The sequence below is a fragment of the Ictidomys tridecemlineatus genome, chromosome 11 (genome assembly GCF_052094955.1).
Source record: "Ictidomys tridecemlineatus isolate mIctTri1 chromosome 11, mIctTri1.hap1, whole genome shotgun sequence".
NCBI lineage: Eukaryota > Metazoa > Chordata > Mammalia > Rodentia > Sciuridae > Ictidomys > Ictidomys tridecemlineatus.
This window is the reverse complement of record NC_135487.1, coordinates 72,920,890-72,937,660: the sequence shown is the minus strand read 5'-3', so window position 1 is coordinate 72,937,660 and position 16,771 is coordinate 72,920,890. Positions and strand designations below refer to the sequence as shown.

General features: G+C 36.2%; 1 protein-coding gene across 1 annotated transcript; it reads left to right on the top strand.

Moving 5' to 3' along the window:
• Positions 1–4,095: 4,095 nt before the first annotated feature.
• LOC101956734 (guanylate-binding protein 6-like) lies at positions 4,096–16,348 on the top strand. The gene is made up of 7 exons (XM_078027771.1): positions 4,096–4,285; positions 6,781–6,908; positions 12,068–12,177; positions 12,366–12,562; positions 14,045–14,290; positions 15,006–15,286; positions 16,058–16,348. Exons 1-7 carry the CDS (start codon positions 4,096–4,098, stop codon positions 16,346–16,348), a joined length of 1,443 nt encoding a protein of 480 aa, XP_077883897.1.
• Positions 16,349–16,771: the final 423 nt, after the last annotated feature.

Here is a 16,771-nt window from a genome sequence, read left to right as displayed (position 1 = left end):
TGAAAAAAACAGTATAAATTATTCACTTTCAATTTCAGTTTTACTGCAGCATTCCATTTGTGGAAAGGATGAGTTTTCTAAGTATTTTTATGTTTTTCTTTTGTTTGTTTTTATAGCTATGTAAAGGGTGGCAGACAAGTAGAAGAGAGAAAAACAGCAAGGAGTGAGTGTGAGGCAGCTGAGAACTGCGCTGGAATCTCTGGTGCTGGGAGAAGGTATTTTTTTTTTAAACATGCAATTCAGTCTTTACCTTGACTTGATTTATCATTTTTACATTATTAGTTCAAATTTTTATTAGTTCAAAATAACTTCATAGTCAAAACTTCGTATGTGCATATATGTGATGTTTGTTTCTCACAGGGACCTCAGAGTCCCCTGTAGCATTTGTTAGGTGTAAATACTTAGGCTTTGGAATCTAGATTTTAATTAAAAAAATTTTGATAGTGAGGATTGCACCCAGAATCTTTGCACTACTGAGCCACATATCAAGTGCTTTGTTTTTAAATTATGAGACAGGGTCTCACTACATTGCTGAGGCTGCCCTCAAATTTATGAACCTCCTGCCTCAGCCTCTCAAGTTGTTCGGATTATGTGTGCATCACAGCACTAGGAATTCTTTTTTTTTTTTTTTGGTGGTGATGGTGCTGGGGACCTCTTGCATGCTAGGTAATCACTCTACTACTGAGACACATCGCTAGCTGGGAATCTACATTTTAACAATAGCTTAGAGTGAATCTTATGTATAATGAAAAACATTTTGAATGGGATCAAATAGAATAATTTGAATTTAAAAGTCCCAGGCTTCATTTAAAGCCAAGAGACCAGAGATGTATATAAAAATGATTGCAGTTAACAGCTACATCATCCTAGGCCTGCCTTTGATCCTTACTTCAGAGAAGGGAGCACACAGTTCCAGGAATTATAATTGTAGGTGCTAGGAGTTCACGTTTTACCTCCATATGCCCCACTCCTTATACTGAAGAAGCAGACAAGAGGTTGTCATACAGGAACAGTATGTTTGAACTTGACTACTATTCTGTCTGCTGAAAAATTTAATGGTAATTTTATTTTTTGTAATTCATAGTATACAGATTTTGTTGAAATATATAATCTAATGAGCCCATTTGCTTATTGTAATTATAATTTAATTTTCATCTAACTTGACATTTAGTGAATTCATATTTTGTGTTTCATACTATGCTAAGATATGTTTGTGGTGTCTCATTTAACAATCAGATTCAACCTTAATTTTACTCACATTAGCTCTATAATTATCCTAAAGAACTTAGGCTCAAATAAAGGAAACTCTTTGATAAAGTCCACTCTAGTAGTAAATGATAGAGCTGATAATTTTGATGGCACTAGATGCATCTTGAATATTTAACAAATAATTATAAAACTGAATATAGGTGACATTTCTATGCAACATTATGCTTGCATTCCCAAGAATTAAAAAAATAAGCAGTTATCATAGAAAAGCATTTTAATGTAGTGAAAACAAAAAATGTGCCAGGAGATGCATGGGATAAGTAATTAGACACAGAGTAGTTCATTTATTACATTAAACTTTTATCTAAAAATAAATGACAATGAAATCTCCTATGCTTTCCCCTTTGTTTCACTAAAGAGATACAATATTATATGCATTTTAATTCTCATCCATGGGAGTAGGTTGCAGAGAACTGGATCCTTCTCAATTAGTACAGGCTGTATCTGAATTCTTAAAATTCCAGACATTCTCCTGCATCCCCATCTCTTTATGTTTATTTGTTTGAGAATGGATCTCACTATGTTCCCCACCCTGGTCTCAGGGGCTCAAGTTGATTCTCTTGTCTCTGTTCAAGCCTCATTCCCAGGGCTTCCAGCCCCCATTACCAACACTCCTCTAATCCTGGAAATAAAAGTGCACTTAAGTCACACTGGTGCATTCAAGAATATGTTTTGGTCATTCCAAAGCTAGTGCAAGCTACTGTTCAAAGAACTTCTAGCATAATCAATGTCTTTGAGGAGGATTTTCTTCCAGGTGGTTGTTATAACATAGCACAGAGAAATAGATTTTCATAATATCCAAGATTATTAATTTTTCTTCTTCTTTCTCTTCTTCCTCCTCTTCTTCTTCTCCTCCTCCTCCTCCTCCTCTTCCTCCTCCCCCTCCTCCTCCTCCTCCCCCTCCTCCTCCTCCTCCTCCTCCTCCCCCTTTTGGTGGTAAACTGTACATTGCAAAATTTACTGGATTAAGAATTCTCTGTACTTCTTCAGAGTACAGTTTGGGGACATGAGTGTTTCACATTGTTGTGCGACTACTCCCACTAAACATCTCCAGCACTTTTTCAACAATCCAGACCTAAACTCTGTACCTTTTAAATAGTGATCCCCCATTCTTCCTCCCAACAGCACACAATAATCGCTACTCTACTTTTTCTGTTAGATGTATTGGGCTTTATCAGGTACCTCACATAAGCAGAAGTATATATTTGTCTTTCTGTGTCTGGGTTATATCACTTAGCATCATGTCCTTAAAATTTATCAATGTTGGGGTATGTTTCAGGGCTTCACCTCTTTTTATGGGTGATTACATTCCATTGTACAGAATTGGATACTTTGTTAATCTATTTATCTACCAATGAAAATTTGAGTGTTTCCACACTTTGATTCTTGTGAATAATGCTGTCATAATTATGGGTATAGTTCTCTGTTCAAGTCCTTGACTTCATTGTTTTTATTTTTTCTTTTTTTTGTGTGTGTGTGCTGTATGTACTCAAATGTGGAATTGTTGGATCAAATGCTAATGTTGAGTTTAATTTTTTTGATGAGTCATCAGATTTTTCCCACTTTATGTTTCTGCTACCAATTTCTAATTTCTCCACATCCTAAAACTAACTCATATTTTGTTTAATTTCTTATTGTAGCAATCCTCATGGGTGTGAAGTGACACTTTGTGACGGCTTTGATTTGCATTTCATTAATGTTAATGCAAAATTAAAATGGAGACCAGACATGAAAAATACTGAACAAGCAAAACCAAGTAGGCCTTAAAAATAGCCTTATCCTTGCTTAACCTCCAAAATTAAGCAACACTAATCTTGAGTCATTTCACATAAATACTTATTTAAGAGAAAAACAAAATTTAACACTATTAATAAGCAGCCCACTAACATGGTTATGTGACTAAAAACTTTCAAAGAAAGTATCACAAAATCAGGATTTTTCTAACTACAAAATAATGGTTTTGTTGCTAAACCCTTTCAAATAATGTCTTTACATTGCTTTGACATTTTCTTAATAAATACTTGCCTCTGACACTTGCCCAACAGAACACAAATGCCAACACCAACACTGTCTTTCAATCTGTTCCTCAGTTCATGAAAAATAACTTATTCAAATAAACTCTTTAAAATGTATTGCACCTCAGATTTTTCTTTTATACTAGTGATTAGTGATGCTAAATGTTTTCATGCTATTCAGGAAAGACCTTGCCATTCTGGGGGAATGGATTGCGAATGAGCAGGCTGACACCATGGAATTCCTACCATTATGAATTCAGCTTTGTCTCATTTGACTTTTCATTTTTTTTTCAGAGTTCCTATAAGATTACTATAACCATTTTAGAGCTTTTTTTTTTTTTTTGATAATGTCTCCATGGAGGAAATTAGGGCTTAGAACTTTCAAGTTGGCCATTTTTAATTTGATTTTCTAGGTTCTTAATTGTGCCTGTATGACTTAATCACTAAGCCTTTGTGAAATTCACTTATTTCATTTGCAAAGTGAATATAATAATTTCAAATTTACGTTACTTTTAAATATCAATAAGGTTAGAGACACAGCTTATCTTAGGCCTTCTATTATGTAATAATGCCTTGGGTTTTATTATTACAATTGAAGTACAACTTTAGATAATTCCAAATGTCATTAGAGGTTTGGGGGAATGATGGAGGAGACCTTCTGCAGTCTGCTCATGTTCAAATAAGTGTTGTCCCATACAAAATGCAGAAGTCTCATCAGTCCTAAGTTGATGGTGCTTGGATAGCTCTGAGGCAGAGAATGATTTTGTAATCTCATTTCTCCTGGGATGCTCTTCCAGGTTAGCAGGTTGCTATGGCATCTGGACCAGAAATGTCAGCCCCAATTTGTCTGGTGGAAAACAACAATGAGCAGCTGATGGTGAACCAGCAGGCTATACAGATTCTTGAGAAGATTTCTCAGCCAGTGATAGTGGTGGCCATTGTTGGACTGTATCGTACGGGAAAATCCTACTTGATGAACCGTCTGGCAGGGCAGAACACTGGTGAGTGGTGTCCTGGGTGGGGCCAGTTGTTTGACTCCAGCTGAATCGAAGCTTCTTAGTGCTGATTTCCATTCACATGAAGGGAGGACCCAACTCCTCTCAATAAAGCAAACTTGTCATCCTAAATCTCACCACCAAATTACTACTTCATTGTAAACTCTTCCAATTAATATTCTTTTCTTTATCCTCAGTAAGGAAAATCTTTCCTACTTATGTCCAGGATCATACCTTTTCTTATATCCTGTCTCTCCTCTCAGACAACATATTCTGCTTTTCCTATATACTACTTCCAATAATATGGAAAGATTTTTGAATGTCTGTCATCTTAAAAACCCTCTCTTGATTTCACATCTCATTGCACCTGTGAGCTGTTTATTTCTTGCTTTGTCTTTGTTTTTAATCACTTTTTTACACTGTATTTTTTAATTTATTAGCTCTTTTTAAAATTTTAATTAGTTTTTAAATTTATATATGACATCAGAATGCATTACAATTCTTATTACACATGTAGAACACAATTTTTCATATCTCTGATTGTATACAAAGTATATTCAGACCAATTCATGTCTTCATACATGTACTTTATATAATAATATTTATTCATCACATTCTACCATCATTTCTAACCTGATGCCCCCTCCCTTCCCCTCCCACCCCTCTGCCCTATCTAGAGTTCATCCATTCCTCCCATGGTCCTCCTCCCTGCCCCACTAGAATCAGCCTCCTTATATCAAAGAAAACATTCAGCATTTGTTTTTTGGGGATTGGCTAACTTCACTTAGCGTTATCTTCTCTAACTCCATCCATTTACCTGCAAATGCCATGATTTTATTCTCTTTTATTGCTGAGTAATATTCCATTATGTATATATACCACATTTTCTTTATCCATTCATCTATTGAAGGGCATCTAGGTTGGTTCCACAATTTAGCTATTGGGAATTGTGCTCCTATAAACATTGATGTGGCTGTGTCCCTGTAGTATGCTGTCTTTAAGTCCTTTAGGTATAGACTGAGGAGTGGGATAGCTGGGTCAAATGGTGGTTCCATTCCCCATTTTCCAAGGATTCTCCATACTGCTTTCCATATTGGCTGTACCTATTTGTAGTCCCACCAGCAGTGTATGAGTGTGCCTTTTTCCCCACATCCTCACCAACACTTATTGTTTGTATTCATAATAGCTGCCATTCTGACTGGAGTGAAATAAAATCTTAGAGTACTTTTGATTTGTATTTCTCTAATTTCTAGTGATGATTAGCATTTTTTTTCATACATTTGTTGATTGTATATCATCTTCTGAGAAATGTCTGTTCGAGTCCTTGGCCCATTTATTGATTGGATTATTCGTTTTTTTGATGTTTAACTTTTTGAGTTCTTTATATAACCTAGAGATTATCTTATATTAGACAAAGGCGCCAAAAACACGCATTGGAGAAAAGATAGCCTCTTTAACAAGTGGTACTGAGAAAACTGGAAATCCATATGCAACAAAATGAAATTAAACCCCTGTGTCTCACCATGCACAAAACTCAACTCAAAATGGATTAAGGACTTAGGAATACAACCTGAGACCCTGCGTCTAATAGAAGAAAAAGTAGGCCTAAACCTCCATCATGTCGAATTAGGCCCCAACTTCCTTAATAAGACTCCTGTGGTGTAAGAATTAAAATCAAGAATCAATAAATGGGATGAATTCAAACTAAAAAGTTTCTTTTCAGCAAAAGAAACAATCTGTGAAGTGAATAGAGATCCTACATCTTGGGAGCAAATCCTTACCCCTCAAACATCAATTGTTCAGTATGAATAATATTATCCGAGTTTTCCTTTTACTATCTTTCATTTTCTCATATCTCTCTTCTATAAACTCCTCTCTGACATTGAACTCAACCATTCTTCCAAGAAACTCTTGCTGCCTTCCATTTAGTCTGATTCATAGATAATTTGCCTCCATCTTTTTTTTTCAGAGCAGAAGAAAATTTTATTATCTTTTCATTCTTAACCATTCCTTTCCATCATCTTTAGTTTACCATGAAATGACAGCAATCTTTCTATGGAAACTAAATAAAATCACCAATAATTAAAAGACAGATTCCTGTCTCTTATGTAAAGGTTTCTTAAAATGTAAAAAATAAAAAATAAAAAAATATTGCTTTATAGTAGATGTGGAAGTGCTAAAACATTGACATAGCAGCGCTATTGAAAAGAAATTTACATGATGACAAACTATGTTCCCATTTTTTAATGCCATACAAGATAGCCAATTTGCTTATGTGGTTCTTGAGATTTTGATATTGCCATCATCTTGAGAATGCTATCACTCTCATGTTTAATGACCTCTGCACATTGAAACAGGTGGCTTGCAAAGTAAGAGGAAATAGAGAATGCACCATCCTGACTACTGTGGTATTTACAATCCAAGACTTCTGGCTATGTGTGTTCTAGGCTGCTTAGAAGATCTGCTCCTACCATGTGCTGCTCTCTCCTCTTCCCTTGCAGGCTTTCCTCTGGGATCCACAGTGCAATCTGAAACCAAGGGCATCTGGATGTGGTGTGTGCCCCACCCCAACAAGCCAAACCACACCCTGGTCCTTCTGGACACTGAGGGCCTGGGCGATGTGGAAAAGGTGAGAGGAGGCAGTGAGTCTCAGATCCTCAGTATGCTGAATTTTCTCCTTATTGCCTTATGATCCTTTACAATTTAACTGCTTTGATCTATTTGTGAAATTTGGAAACAGAACTATAGTGAATAAGGCAAACTGAATCTTTTTTTTTTTTGAGAGAGAGAGAGAGAGAGAGAGAATTTTTTTAATATTTATTTTTTAGTTCTTGGCGGACACAACATCTTTGTTTGTATTTGTGCTGAGGATCAAACCTGGGCCACATGCATGCCAGGCAAGCGCGCTACCGCTTGAGCCACATCCCCAGCCCTGCAAACTGAATCTTGAATCTTCCTGAAACAGGTCTTGGAAATCAGGATAAGGTCCTTATTTCCCTGGTGTTGAAATTAAATACCAGAGCAATGCCGATGTAGTACAGAAAAGAAGTTTTATTTAAAGGATAAAATAGAAACAGACTTCTTCTGGGTAGGGGGTGGTGATTCAGTGTTAGTATCCATGGGATGTGGTGAATCCTGTCCTTATATAGATTTCATGTTTCCTTTATTCTCATGCCCCCTTTTCCTATACTGCCTATAAGACCAAAAGGTAGGATTAACCCAAAAAGTGGGAAAGGAGCCCCCAGGAAGTACTCATTAATAACTCCTTTCTGGGAGGAACAATTCCCTGGAGGGGAAGTAACATTGGCAACAGGTTGTGAGGCAGAGGAAGTGTTCTGGAGGTATTAGGATTTTATTTCTTTTTGAATTAAGCCCCATCTTGCCCACCCCATCATCTATCTACCCTAACTGACTGCCCTTTTGTTCTTTTTGAGATGAATCTGTGGTACATTAGATAGGATACTCTATTTCTTGATTCTGGGGTGAATGTTTTTATTCTATAAAAAAAAGCCTAATAAGTAATTAAGTTCAAGGCTTCTGGGCTCAGTAGATAGGCATTATTATTACAAAGTAAAGGCTCTGTCCTCAAAAATACCTTTTAGTCCCATTGAAGAGACCACACCTATGCTTCAGATTAAGCACAGGGCCTGGGAAAGACGCAGGTTGGAGAGAGGAAGACCCCATGCTGCAGTAATGTCTGACCTCTGTCACTTCCATGGGGAAATCTGTGGCTGGGATGGCCCTTTTGAGGGATCCTGCGTTGAGACAAGGAAGCTGGGTCTTGATCCCTGGTGCTGATCAGTCCTTGGAAGTCTGCCCTGGAAGCCTTTCTCATTAAGAGTGCTGACCTCTGAGGGCTGTCATCCTTCTGCACTTCTAATAGCTGTGGATAATTTCTTCCAATACATAGAGTTGTGTATAAAGAGAACTTGATAGGAGGGTGGAGAGGTGTTGGCTGCATCTCCATGGATTAGGAAAGGCTTCTGATCCACCATTCAAACTATAAAATGCAATTTGTATTTGAGTGTTAGAGTTTGAAGAGTTAAGTTTGCATTTCTTATGGTGAAGCTCATCAGTAACTCACAGAACATTCTGGAAATCTTTTAGAAATCCACAACTATGCTGGTTCTATCAAAGCATGTTTTTGACTTATAATACACATTTTAAGATGTTTTTTTGATATTGTAGCTTTCTAACAATAGGTAAACTGAGTAATCTGTCCTTTTTTGACATAATAACTTTATTTTGCTTATTTATTTTTATGTTGCGCTAAGGCTGGAACCTAGTGCCTCACATGTACTAGGCAAGCACACCACGACAGAGGTACAATACCAACCTGTGATCTTCCTTTTATGCCTATTTTTGAGACTTATTAAAGTTTCTAAATTTTCATACTCTCCTGTTTTCCATAAGGAGATAGATATTCTGTAATAATATTTATTCAGCTTTAAAAATATAATTAACAAATTAGTTTTTGCAAATTCAAAAAATATAATTAACAAATAAAATTGTATGTATTTGGGGTGGGGTTGTGGCTCAGAAGTAGAGCGCTTGCCTACCATCTGTGAGGCACTGGATTTGATCCTCAGCACCACATAAAAATAAAATAAAAATATGTGTCCACATATAACTAAAAAATAAAAATAAACATTTTAAAAAAGATTGTATGTATATAAGATGTACAACATAATGTTTTCATTTACTTTGTGAAATGATCAGCACAAATTAATATATATATCACCTCACACAGTTTTCTTTTTCTTTTTGTAGTGAGAACACTAAAGACACAGCTTCTTAGCAAAATTCAAGTATATGATACAGTGTTAACTTAGTGACCATGCTGTACCTTAGACTTCCAGAACTTATTTATCTCGCATGACTGAAACTTTGTACTTTTTGTCCAATATCTCTTTATTTCTCCCATCCCGAAGATTCCAGACATACTATTCCATTCTCTGCTGCTACAGGTTTGATTACTAGACCATTTTATATTCCACATTTGAATGAGATGATGTAGTATTTTTGTTTTTGAACCTGGTGTATTTCACTTAACATAATACCCTCAATTTTCATACATGTTTTGCAAATGGCAGGATTTCCTTTTTTTTTAGGTTTGAATACTCTTACTCCATACTTTCTTTACCCATTTATTCCTTGATAAATGTCTGTATCTTGGTTATTGTGAAATAATGCTGCAATAAATAGGGAGGGCAGGTATCTCTCTGAAATATTGACATTACCTCCTTTGACTTTCTAGTTAGAGGTGATATTGCTGGATTATATGGTAATTCTATTTTTTGAGGAATTTCTAGGATGTTTTCCATAACGGCTATACCAATTTACATTCCAATCAACAGCATACAAGTGTTCTTTTTTCTATAACCTCATCAACACATGTAATCTTTTATCTTTTTGTTCTTAGCCATCCTAATTGTTGTGATAGCTCATTGTGATTTTGACTTTAATTTCCCTGATGATTAGTGATGTGGAATAACTTTTCATGTATCAATTGGCAATTTCTGTATTAACTTTTGAGAAACGTATTTTCAAGTTATTTGCTCATATTTATTTCTTATACACTTTGAAAATTAACCCCTTATTAGATATGGTTTGCTAATATTTTTATCCCATTCTGTAGTTTATTTTTACATGGCTGGTTGTTTATGTTGCTTGCAAGAAGGTTTTTAGTTGGATGTTCTCCCACTTGTCTAATTTTGCTTTTGTTGTCTCTACTTTTGGTGTATTTTCTACAAAAACCAATGCCAAACCAATGCTAAGAAGCTTTTGCCTGTTTTCCTCTTGAAATTTTTTGACATAGGGTCATTTATTTCCTACTATTTAACTGAAATTTTGTGTCCTTTGACCAACATTTCTCTATGACCCTTTCCCTGCCTTTGAACCACCTTTTCAACAACCATTGCACTCTCTACTTGAATGGATGCAACTTCTCTAAGTTCCATACAAGTGAGGTCAGGTGGTATGTACCTTTTTGTGCCTCTCTTTGTTTCACTTTAGCTTAAAGTTCTGCAGGTTCATGTATGTGGTTGCAAATGACAAGATTGCCTCGCTTTTATGGACAATGTTATTCTGGTGTGTGCATTTCCCACATTTTCTGCATCCATTTATCCTTTGATGAACACTTGGTTTGATTCCATCCCTCAACTTCATTTCTTTTGGATATACACACAGTAGTACATCCACTTTCAGTTCTTAAATGAAAGTTTCAAATCTATCTTGAGTTGATTTTAGCCACTCTTCTGCCTATGGATATCCAGTTCTTCTGACATCATTTGTTAACAAGGCAATTTTGTCCCTATTGTGTGTTCTTAGCACTGTTATCCAAGCTGATTGACTATTAAAGCATGGATTTATTTCTGGTTGCTCTTCTGTTCCATGAGTTTAGATGCCTGCTTTCACAAAATTATCATACTGTTTTAATCACTGTAGCTTTGTAACATTTTAAATCAGGATGTGTGATACCTTGACCTTTGTTCTTGCTCAAGATTGGTTTGGCTTTTCAGTGTCTTTTGAGGTCCTGTATAAATTTTAGAATTTTTCTTTCTGTTTACTTAGGATGTCATTGTCATAGGCAGTTGAAAGCCATGTATAAAACAATGTTACGTGTTTATCTAAATGAGTTTGTTTGCCATAAATCCTAGTTTTACAGAGAACTCTGATTACTTTTTTAAAATTAGGGTTTAGAGAAATAAAGAAATAAATAGGTTAATCTCCTCACCCTTAAACTGCTATATAGAATATTATAGGCCTGAATCTGTTATTACCTTGCTCTCAAGTAATAAGCTTTATATACTCTTTATATTAGAAGTAAATTCTATATTAAATTTAGACAAATGCTATAATTTATAGGAACAATTAGGTTGACATTTTTAGTGCTCTTCATCAACCTGTGTCAGCGCTCACCATCCAACATTGTTTCCTGCTTCTCAGTTGAACAAAATAACTATTTTTATTGCAAAGATCCCTGAAACCTACAATCTCTAGTATTCTTTCTGTGGATCTTTCTACTTGTGGATCATCTTTATTTGTTCTGTCAACCTTTTGCCAACTCTTTAATGGTCAGCTTGTGATCTCTAGGAAGTCTTCATACATGTTTCTCTCGAATTTTCAAAGCTTTGTTCTTTCTTGATTGACATGTAGTTTTTAATTTAATATTATAGATATAGACTTCACTACTGATACATATTACTAAGATCCAATTTTTAAAATATATATTATTATCTTTAGTTCTATTTATTATTGTGAATATTTGTTATTGCTCTGAATTAGTCATCTTAAAGTAACGTGTCATTATTAAATTTGTTTTTCCAAATCTAAGAGCAGTGAGCTCAGTAGCCATCTATGCCCAGGTATATGTACTATGATAAGTACATATATATGCCTGTGTGTGTGTATATGTGTATGTGTGTGTGTGTGTGTGTGTGTGTGTGTGTATATATATATCCTATGGCCAATACATATGTATAGAATGATGAAATGCTATTTCTTCTCAATGTTCCACTGAGAACCCAATAGAGTACTAGTTTTTATATGTATATTATCCTGTTTCATCCAGTTGAGGGAAAAAATGTATATGAAGATGGAAGTCATCATATGAGGAAATTATGATTCTAAGAAACATTATAATTATCAAAGCTGTTATTTGTTCAGGTCTTTCTTCATTGCATATGAGTACTTTAGTAAACCCATAAATGAAAGACTGAAAGAATAAAGTCATAATGAATTTGTAAAATATAACCCTTAAGTCCCTTGCTGTAATGTGCTTCCTAGGGTGACCCTAAGAATGACTCCTGGATCTTTGCCCTGGCCGTGCTTCTCAGCAGCACCTTTGTCTACAACAGCATGGGCACCATCAATCAGCAGGCCCTGGACCAGCTGCAGTATTCTTCCAGGAACTCAACCAACCTGTCATTGAGTTTAGGGGAATGAATATTGAGTCATTATCTTTTGCCCTGTCAATTAGTAGTTTCTAGTGAAGCAGCGAGCACTTATGACAAAAGAGGCTGTTTATAAGAACTTTTTAATAGGGAAACACGGAAATGGTGTTTTTTCCTCAGCCAAGACCTAGTTATGTGAGAGAGGTGACAGAATTAATCAGGGCAAAGTCCTCCTCAGATCCTGATGAAATAGAAGATTGCACAGAGTTTGTGAGTTTCTTTCCAGACTTTGTCTGGACTGTCCGGGATTTCACCCTGGAACTGAAGTTTGATGGTCAGCTCATCACAGAAGACCAGTACCTGGAGAAAGCCTTGAAGCTGATTAAAGGTACCAGAGTGTGGCTCAGGAGTGGGTGGGATCACTGAAAACTGCCCATCATTTCTGGGCTTCCATTAGTATTTGAGACTGAACTGAGGTCTGTAGAAATGGTGAGTGGAGTATAGGTTGAAGAGCTCCAGGAACTGATGTTTACTTAAGAAATGTAAGGCCTAAAGTACAATGAAATTATTCAAAACCAAGTTCTTTTTAACAATTTTTACTTTAGTTTTCTGATTACAATGGAAGCTAAAACTTCCTAGTAACCAGACACTGCTGTACCCTCTTTGGCATCTGCTTTCCTCTGTTCAGGAGAACAAATGGCCTCAAAATTGTTAGACATGAAATTATAATCCAAAGCCCATCTCATGGAAAAATACATATCTCACACAGATATTCTTTCAAAAATATAATTTAAAAATACTAGTGTATTTATTTCATTCATATGAAAACCTTTGTAATCTGGGTGTGGCATCTGTAATACTTGGTACTCTGGAGTACAGAGCAGGAGAGCATCAAGTTCAAGTTTAATGAGATCTGTCTCAAAATAAAAAATAAAAAAGGCTGAGAATATAACTCACTGGTAGTGAGCCCTGCCTAGAGCAGCAGGATCTCAAGTTTGAGGGAAATGTGGGCAATTTAGCAAGATTGAATCTTTTTTAAAAAAAATATATATATATTTATTTTTTAGGTGTAGATGGACACAACACAATGCCTTTATTTTTATGTGGTGCTGAGGATTGAACCCGGGTCCCGCCTGTGCTACTTGAGCTCTCCACCACTGAGCCACAATCCCAGCCCCAAGGTTGAATCTTAAAACAAAAACTAAAAAGATTTGGGGATGTAGCTCACTAGAGTGGCTCTGGGTTCACTTCCCAGTACTCTCAGTCCCATATCTTTATGTTCTAAATAAGCCTCAAGAAGCATGAGTCTCTTTCATTTATTCCTTTCCAACATTTATTATGATTATCAGAACACTCATTTTACTTTATATATGATGGCTTTATCTTAATTCCAATATATTTATTCATGTTAGAATTTCGAAATGTCTTAATTTGTATATATATTGCTTACATGTAAATTATTTACATGAGTGCATAGCTAAAGAGATCTTTCAGGAAATTCTAATTCTGATTTTATTTTATTCTTTTATGCTTTGATTTCTCTATGCTTTCTAAAAACATTTATTGAAAAACTGGTAGGCAGAAAAGCATTGTCTCAAATCTTAAAATCACATTCTGTTTACTTTTGGTCTTTGGAGTTTTTTGGTAAAAATAGCTAACACTGTGTGAAGTTACTTAAAAAATATAAACTAGAATATATATATTTGAGGTTTACATCCCAATATTTTGGGATGCAGAGAGTAGGGTGATTAATGCAGTGAAGCCAATAATATATCTGTCATCTCTTATAGTTACAACCCCTGTCAAAAAAACTTTATTTCCCTGTCCCAAGACAATTTTTATTGTATTCTCTGTTTTCCCCATCCCTCAGGGAATGGCTCCAGAGTTGCAATGTTCAATCAGCCCAGGGAATGCATCAGGAATTTCTTTCCAAAACGGAAGTGTTTTGTCTTTGACCGGCCAATAAATAACAAAGAACACCTAGCCCATATTGAGAGCATCTCAGAAGACCAACTGGATCCTAAATTCCAGGAACAAACAAATAGTTTCAGTTCTTACATCTTCACCCAGGCAAAGATCAAGACACTCAGAGAGGGGATTGTGGTTACTGGCAATCGTGAGTCTTTTCATATTTCTGTGTTGACTAATACATGTTGAATATACTATACAATGTGTTCCCAGTAGTTTTGTTTGATTCTATGTATAACTGTCGTAATGTATATTCATAATTGAAGAAATGTGTACACTTTTTAATCAAATTACTTGGTAGGGTTTATAGACCTTCTGAAATATTGTGCACTTTGTTACTGGTGTCTGTGGCTTCCACATGTCTGAAAAATCCTCCATTGATAATAAAATCACTAACAGGGTATTAAACACAGATAAATACTATTTTTTAGGGGAATTCTTATATGTTAAGTGTTGTTTGCAAAGAGAATATGATGTGTATTTTGGAAATTTATAGTAGTTCATATATAAGTACTGGTTTGTAAATACCTGAAAATCCTTTGAAAGTTTTGGCAATAAATATAATCTGATATATCTTTCCTCATTGGTCAACCTATGTAATGTGTTTTCCTTTGAGTTTTGAGATGTTATGTTTTCCATATACACTTAGTATATTACAGGGAGGTGGATAGTTAACATTTTAAATACTGTGGCCTAGAGAACCATAAAACTGAGGTCAATAGTAACAGCAAAGTGATGATAGTAGAAAGAGGTAGGCATGTGTGTTTTTATGTGTATGAGGTTTTAGAAATATTGTCTTAGAATCTTGGATCTTATTGAGTTATAGATTCCAATTTATCCCCTAAAATTTCTGGCTTCCTCAGGCCTGGGGACTCTGGTGGTGACCTATGTAGATACCATCGCTAGTGGATCAGTGCCTTGTTTGGAGAATGCGGTGACCACTCTGGCCCAGCGTGAGAACTCAGCAGCCCTGCAGAAGGCAGCCAACCACTACAGTGAGCAGATGGCCCAGCGGGTGCATTTCCCCACAGACACACTCCAGGAGCTGCTGGAGGTGCATGCAGCCTGTGAGAGGGAAGCCATCACAGTCTTCATGGAGCACTCCTTCAAGGATGAAAATCAGGAGTTCCAAAAGGAACTGGTGGTAATTGTCTCAGTTATTACCTTTTATGATGGTTCCCTTGAAAATGAAGCCTACAGGTACCTTTATGGACCTTGTGGTTCCTCTCTCTAATTCAAGGATAAAGCACTTTGGATTCTCATGAGGAATACAGTTCCCAATGACCATATATACCGCTTTGCCCCTCCCCCCAAACTTGGGGCACATTATCCAGAAATGTCTCAGATGACTAAAGGAAAACCCAAATAGATATCTTCTGTAATATCCTGACGACTAAAGCTAAATTGGTATAGATATCCCCCTGAATGATTTAATGGATACTTGTTAATCCTTCTATGGGTGATAAGCCAGCTTGGAATATTCACAAGTCACCCCCATACTGTTGCTTCTTCTGTGCACACTCTCCTTTTCCTAGGAATCAGTTTCTCTCACCAGATCCTTTTTCCACATTGCTGTTCATGTTATGTTCCTCCTTGTCTCATTGCATCATTGAAGATGGAATCACAGGACTTCACAGCTGCAAGACACCACAGAATTTCTGGAATGCAATCCCTTCACTTCAGAGATGAGCATTTTGAGGCCCAGGAAATTTTAAAAATTTTCCTATAGACTTACAGAGAATCTTCAGGGTTGCAATAAGACATGTTTTGTGATTTCCAACTCATCCCAAATCTTATTCCACTTGAATGCTTTTCTCAGGATAAATTCAGTTAGTTTAGCCTTTCTGTCAGGTTCTTTGGACTTTTCTCTTTTCCATTCCTATCTTCCAGTAACATGTCTGTAATTCCATTGCAGAAAATAATAGAGGAGAAGAAGAACTACTTCTTGCTGAAGAATGAAGAGACCTCTGAAAAATACTGTCAGGATGAACTGAATTTGCTTTCAAAGTCCCTAATGGAAAGCATTTCTGCAGGAACTTTCTCTGTTCCTGGAGGCCACAAGCTCTACATGAAAGCAAGGGAAAATGTTGAACAGGACTACTTGCGAGTGCCCAGGAAAGGAGTCAAGGTGAGGTATATGGAGTCATGGGGAGCTTACAGAATAGTCCAGGATATTTTAAATCTGAGGACACAGCACTACTTGTGAGTGATAAGAAAGCATGATACCTTTATCTCCCTCCTTCTTCCTCAAAGCTGGAGATCGAAACCAGGGCTTTGTGCAATCTAGACAATCTAGCTCTACCACTGAGCTACTCTCTGATCCCACTTAGGCTTCTAATGCTTCCTATTTATTGTATTTTCCTGAGATTGGAAGTGTTTATTTTGAAAGGTATTATGGATTCAGAAATTCAGGAAAGACAGAAAGAACTTATGAATTTCTTTATCCACATTACTTGAAATGTGCAAAGTTCTGGTGATTCCCAAGGTTCAGTCAGAGCCTTTCCTTCCAGGACTGATCAAGGTAAGAAAGAGTCAATTAAATGGACTAAGTGATATCACTTATGAGCCAGGGACAACAGGCTACATAGGTGGTGGCAGGAAACACAGTAATGGCACAACTAGCATTTCA

Excerpts from the sequence above, each read along its gene's own strand:
- LOC101956734 (XM_078027771.1), top strand. The coding sequence starts at position 4,096 with ATGGCATCTGGACCAGAAATGTCAGCCCCAATTTGTCTGGTGGAAAAC. Across the intron at positions 6,909-12,067 it reads GCCTGGGCGATGTGGAAAAG|GGTGACCCTAAGAATGACTC; the intron begins GTGAGAGGAGGC and ends TGTGCTTCCTAG. Across the intron at positions 15,287-16,057 it reads AGTTCCAAAAGGAACTGGTG|AAAATAATAGAGGAGAAGAA; the intron begins GTAATTGTCTCA and ends ATTCCATTGCAG.